At 44.9% G+C, this 5317-nt stretch overlaps 1 protein-coding gene across 1 annotated transcript in view; it reads left to right on the forward strand.

Moving 5' to 3' along the window:
- Positions 1-3458, forward strand: part of LOC119320798 — a 3857-nt gene extending 399 nt beyond the window's left edge. The window contains exons 2-4 of the mRNA XM_037594743.1: positions 4-1227; positions 1757-1946; positions 2867-3458. Coding sequence (XP_037450640.1) covers positions 4-1227; positions 1757-1946; positions 2867-2994 — 1542 coding nt within the window. The 3' untranslated portion in view covers positions 2995-3458. The remainder of the gene's footprint in view (positions 1-3; positions 1228-1756; positions 1947-2866) is intronic.
- The last annotated feature ends 1859 nt before the right edge of the window (positions 3459-5317 follow it).

Here is a 5317-nt window from a genome sequence, read left to right on the forward strand (position 1 = left end):
GCCCCGCCCCCGCCGCCGCGGCCGCTCTCGCTCGACTCCCTCTCCGACCTCCTCTTCCACTCGCTCGCCCTCTCAGCCTGGAAGTCCGCCGGCGGGTCCACCTGGTCCCTCCGCGTCAACCCCAGCAGCGGCAACCTCCACCCCACCGAGGCCCACGTCCTGTTCGAGGACCCGCGGGCGCCCGGCCGGCTCGTCCTCTCCCACTACGCGCCCCGCGACCACCTCCTCGAGGCCCGCGCCACCCTGCCCGCCGGGGACCGCTCGGCGCTCCTGCCGCCGCGGGCCACCGCCGTGCTCGCGCTCTCGTCCGTCTTCTGGCGGGAGGCCTGGAAGTACGGCGAGCGGGCGCTGCGGTACTGCAACCACGACGTGGGCCACGCGCTGGCCGCGGTCGCCTTGGCCGCGGCCACTCTCGGGTGGGATGCGCGGTTGCTCGACGGCTTGTCCGATCAGGACCTTGGGAGGCTAGTGGGGGTGGACAAAGGGTGCCCTGCCCCTGCTCCTCCGGACAAAATCAAAATGGTGAGTGGCAAGAAGGGACCGGCGCCATGGGTGGAGAGGCAACACCCAGATTGTGCTCTCCTGTTGTTCCCTGCGGGCTCAGAAGAGACGGAGGTGGACTATGGGAGGATGAGTGATGCTCTGAGGGAATTCGATGAGTTGGAGTGGGTTGGCAAGGCGAATGCGCTCAGCAAGGACCATGTGGTGTGGGATGTCATTTACAAGACGGCAGAGGCAGTCAAGAAACACCAACCTATGCCTGGGGAGCGCTTCTCGGTGAGCCCGTGGAACATGAGCTCCAAATTGTCTGAAGGGCTGTATAAGGATCTCACGGCACAGGAGGTGGTGCGGCGGCGGAGGAGTGCGGTTGACATGGACGGGACGCACGTCATGGGGAAGGAAGAATTCTATCAGATACTGCTGCATTGCTTGCCTTCAGGCGAGGTTAGCCCGGGGGAGCGACAGGGACCACAGAGCGCTCTACCATTTCGCGTGTTGCCGTGGGATGCAGAGGTGCACGCCGCACTGTTTGTGCACCGCGTCTCAGGGCTGCCCAAGGGGCTGTATTTCTTGGTTAGGAACGAGGAGCATTTCGATACATTGCGACATGCTATGAGACAGGACTTCGAGTGGGCTCGACCAGATGGATGCCCTGATGGCCTCCCACTGTATAGGCTTATGAAAGGGGATTGCCAGAGGTTGGCAATGCAGATATCATGTATGCAGGTATATGATCAAATACACCAACTGTTATTGCTTATGACTTCTTTTAACGCAAACAATTACTTATATCTTTGTGGCTGCTTAACAATCTTTTCATTGATTTATAGTGAATGGCCTTTACCATGCTCAAACTGTATGTAGAGGCTACCTTCTGTTTGGCGAAGAACATTGTTTGGGTTCCTGCTGCTTTTGTTTCTCAATCATGATGATCAATCGGGTCCCTGTGTGGTCGAAGTTCAGAATCCTAATCACCCACCTGTAGATGCGGTGCCGCCTTTTGCATGTTTAGCTTTAGGTTATGATACAAGTTGAAGTAGCATGAGGCTGCTTTTGTTTTTGGCTTTGTTCCATCATCCTTTGATAGGGGAACCCGGCTACCAAGTTGGGATGTTGCATGGAATATTTTTTCTGGCAGTAATTATTTAGTAGAGTTCATGTGAACACTTGAAGTATTAGTTTTATAGTTTATCATGGAACGGGAGGTGACATGCTCTGGGCCTTTGTTATGATGCATTCCTGATTCTTGATGCAGGATATTGCCTCACATGGATGTTTTAGCCTTGGGATGATTGCTCGATTTGAACCTGTGCTGGATGACAAAGGTGAATGGATGTATCCTCGTTTATTCTGGGAGACTGGTGTTCTTGGTCAAGTTCTCTACCTTGAGGCGCATGCTGTAGGGATATCTGCCACGGGGATTGGTTGCTACTTTGATGATGCTAGTAAGATGATACAGTATTTTCAAAAGACCAGTTAGTAATTGAACTTTATGTATGCTCCCTCAACTATATATGGTAAATAAATCTTACTAGCTGTGTTTGGCAAGTAATCTTCATTTGCTGGTACCCAACTTTTCTCTCTGAACAACCGATTTAGAACATACCATTGTGCTGAACAGTTACGCCTCGTGGTTCAAACTTGAAACCAAGCTATAAAGCTGCATTTGTTGTGTTCACGCTTGCAGATCATTTAGTAAGCTTAAGCTAAAGATATAATTGTACTGTCAAGAGGTGGAATGGCTAAGCCTCTTATGGTCCTTTTGCTGAATACTTTGTAAATGCCGCATTAAAGTGCGGGAAATTATTGTGCGGGCGTACAAGGTTCCCCCTTACAATTAAAAATCATCACAATGTGTTCTTGTGCATGGATCAGGGAAACCTTGATGCTTTATTGGTTTTGGTCACTTAAATGTTACATGTATATGCTTTAATCTTGAATAACAGATCATATAGTTCTAGAGTTATACTATTTCCTCCTTTGTTAATTGAGGTAATGACCTTGGATCTTACTGGCTAGCAGTATGAGGTGGTGGGCTGGCCAACCAGGGTTCCTCACATCAGTTCTATTAAGTTTAGTCCCTAGTTCCTACTAGGACCAACACTTTTTTTTATATATGTTGTTTGACTTGTTTCTACATGATTCAGTTTGTAGCAAGTACAAATTTATCAGTATTACGTTTTGAGGTTCGGAAATCGTGAACTACCTATTGGTACCCTTGGAACTTGGAAGATCTTGTTTCCAAAAACTTAACTGCTTAACTCATTTCAGTTTTTCATTATTCTTTGGTAGCTGTAGGTATTACCTGTAATTTAAGTTCCTGACAAAATATCTAATTAATTTCGTACATACATTTGTTGTGCAGTTCATGAGGTTCTTGGTTTGAAAGACCTGGAGTTCCAAAGCTTGTACCATTTTACGGTGGGTGCCCCTGTGGTTGACAGGCGGATCACGAGTCTCCCTGCGTACCCAGGGCCAGGGATTGATGCATGATTCCTATTTTCTAGCTCAGCCCACGGATCAACATCTGAATGCCTGGATGAAGTACAACTTGTGTTCTTGTATAGGAAAGGAGCCGAGTGAAGGGAACTTATGACGGTAGCACAGGTCTATTAGGATCTTGGTGCATCATCAGATCGTGGTATGTTATGTATAATCATGCGAGCATAAGAAACAGAAGGGTTGCTCAGAGATATGTAGAGGGCATGCTTGGTTGGCTGCCGAATTTTGGCTAGTAACAACTGTGAGTTTCTCCTGGGACGGGCATCCCGATTTTTTTTTCTGGAATCTCAAAGTAAATCGGTTATCAATACACCAAGCAACTCCACATGGATATCTAAATTCAAAATCTCGGGTCACTTGTTTGCCCGTTGGGATGATATTCATAGAAGTGTAATGTTTATGACCTTTCTGGTGTAAGAGCACATACAGCAAGAGAACCCTCTGAATTCTAGAAAGATGATGCCCATTAACATTCAGTAAATTCTCTCTCTGAATTCTGGAAGATGATGCCCATTAACATTCAGTAAACTCAACGGGATTGCTAACGACTGCAGCAAGCGTGATTTAGCACAAAATCAATACTGTCTACTGCAGCAATCTTGAACCATTGTTCCTGTCAATCTTGATTACTAACTACTGCAACAATCTTGAATTCTGAATCGAGAAAATCAATGCTAACTACTGCCGCACAAAATGCTACAGCTTCTGTAAAAAGGAAAGGCTATAGTGTGTGGCTGCTTGGTATCTTCCTGCCTGCTACAAAAGGGAGAGAGTGGAGGAACACCATCTCCATCGAGGATCCCTGCAGGGCAGTGGGCGGTCACAGTGTGAAAGATGGCGGTGGCGGCGCCGTCTACCCCACCATCAGGGACGCCGAGCAGGCGGGGCGCGCCTATATCTCGCCTTCAGCAAGTCTGGCTTTGGACTCGCTGAAGAGGCGAGCGAGCTGTGCCAGCCCACGAGCACGGGAGCCACAACCTCTTTTTCCTTTTGTTTTTGTGTTTTCTGTTTTCTTTTTTTACTTTTGTTAATACTTTAAAACATTATATATATATATATATATATATATATATATATATTACAGAAAACACTCTTAAAAAAACTTAAAAATAATGAACAAGTATTTCAAAAAAGTTCAACAAGTATTTAAAAAATATTAAACAAGTATTTGAAAAAAAAATAAACATGTATTTTAAAAAATGTTGATTATGTATGTAAAAATGTCGAACAAATATTTAAAAAGATGTTGAATAAGTATATGAAAAATTGTTGATCATGTATATAAAAATGTTAACAAATATTTGAAAAATGTTAAATAAGTATTTAAAAAAAATGTTGATCATGTATATTAAAATGTTGAACGAGTATTTGAAAATGTTGATCATGTATATAAAAATGTTGAACAAGTATTTGAAAAATGTTGAATGAGTATATAAAAATGTTGAACAAGTATTGAAAAAATGTTGATTTTGTATATAAGAATGTAGAATGAAAAACAAAAACGAAGAAAGAAAAACCAAAAAATGGAAAACAAAAAGGAAAAAAATAAACCAAAGGAAAAGGAAAATGAAAAAAAATTGAAGAAACAAATGAGAAAATCAAAGATAAAAAACAAAAAAAAGGAGAAAAAACGGCTTGACTCGCTTCAAGTAGGACGCGTCCCCTTTACCTAACGTGAAGAGTAGTGCGGCGTGGTGGCTACGTGCGCTTGCTTCTTCCTGGAGAACGAGGGACCCCTTTTTCTTTAACTAAACGTGAAGTGGGCCGGTCCAAATACTGTGCCGCATTCAACGAGAGATCCGTTCCACCTCGCTGAATGCAATAAATAGTTGTCGCGGAGCAAGCAAGCGCCGATGAGGGCTGCAGCTGCAGCTTAAAGGCTGACACCGGGTGGGTAAGACAGCGTGACAGCTTGAGCCCACTAAAGACGACGTGGTCAGCCCAGAAGCGTGTTGTGGGCCTGATATGTTGGGCGTCCTAGCGGGGTGTCCTGCGCCACTTGCATCCTGAGTTGCAATAAAAGATATGGTATAAACATAATTATAAAGTGATTGGGGACCGTTCAATTGGTTAGCATGGTGGAAAATCTTACACTTGAAATTAGGTTACCGGTAAGAAGATTATTTTTATGGAAAGTCATCATTATGATAGATTATTAAATGAAAAGAAAAAACAGATACACCATCTTTTTTAGAACTACAATGTCAAGAAAATCGATGGATCCACTTGCCACGCATTCAATCAGTAGCGGGGCATCGGGCCAAATTGTTGGAGGGACAAATGGGCTACGGGTGGCCATGGCAAGATTTGGGCT

This window comes from Triticum dicoccoides, chromosome 6B, assembly GCF_002162155.2.
Source record: "Triticum dicoccoides isolate Atlit2015 ecotype Zavitan chromosome 6B, WEW_v2.0, whole genome shotgun sequence".
In the NCBI taxonomy this organism is placed as follows: Eukaryota; Viridiplantae; Streptophyta; class Magnoliopsida; order Poales; family Poaceae; genus Triticum; species Triticum dicoccoides.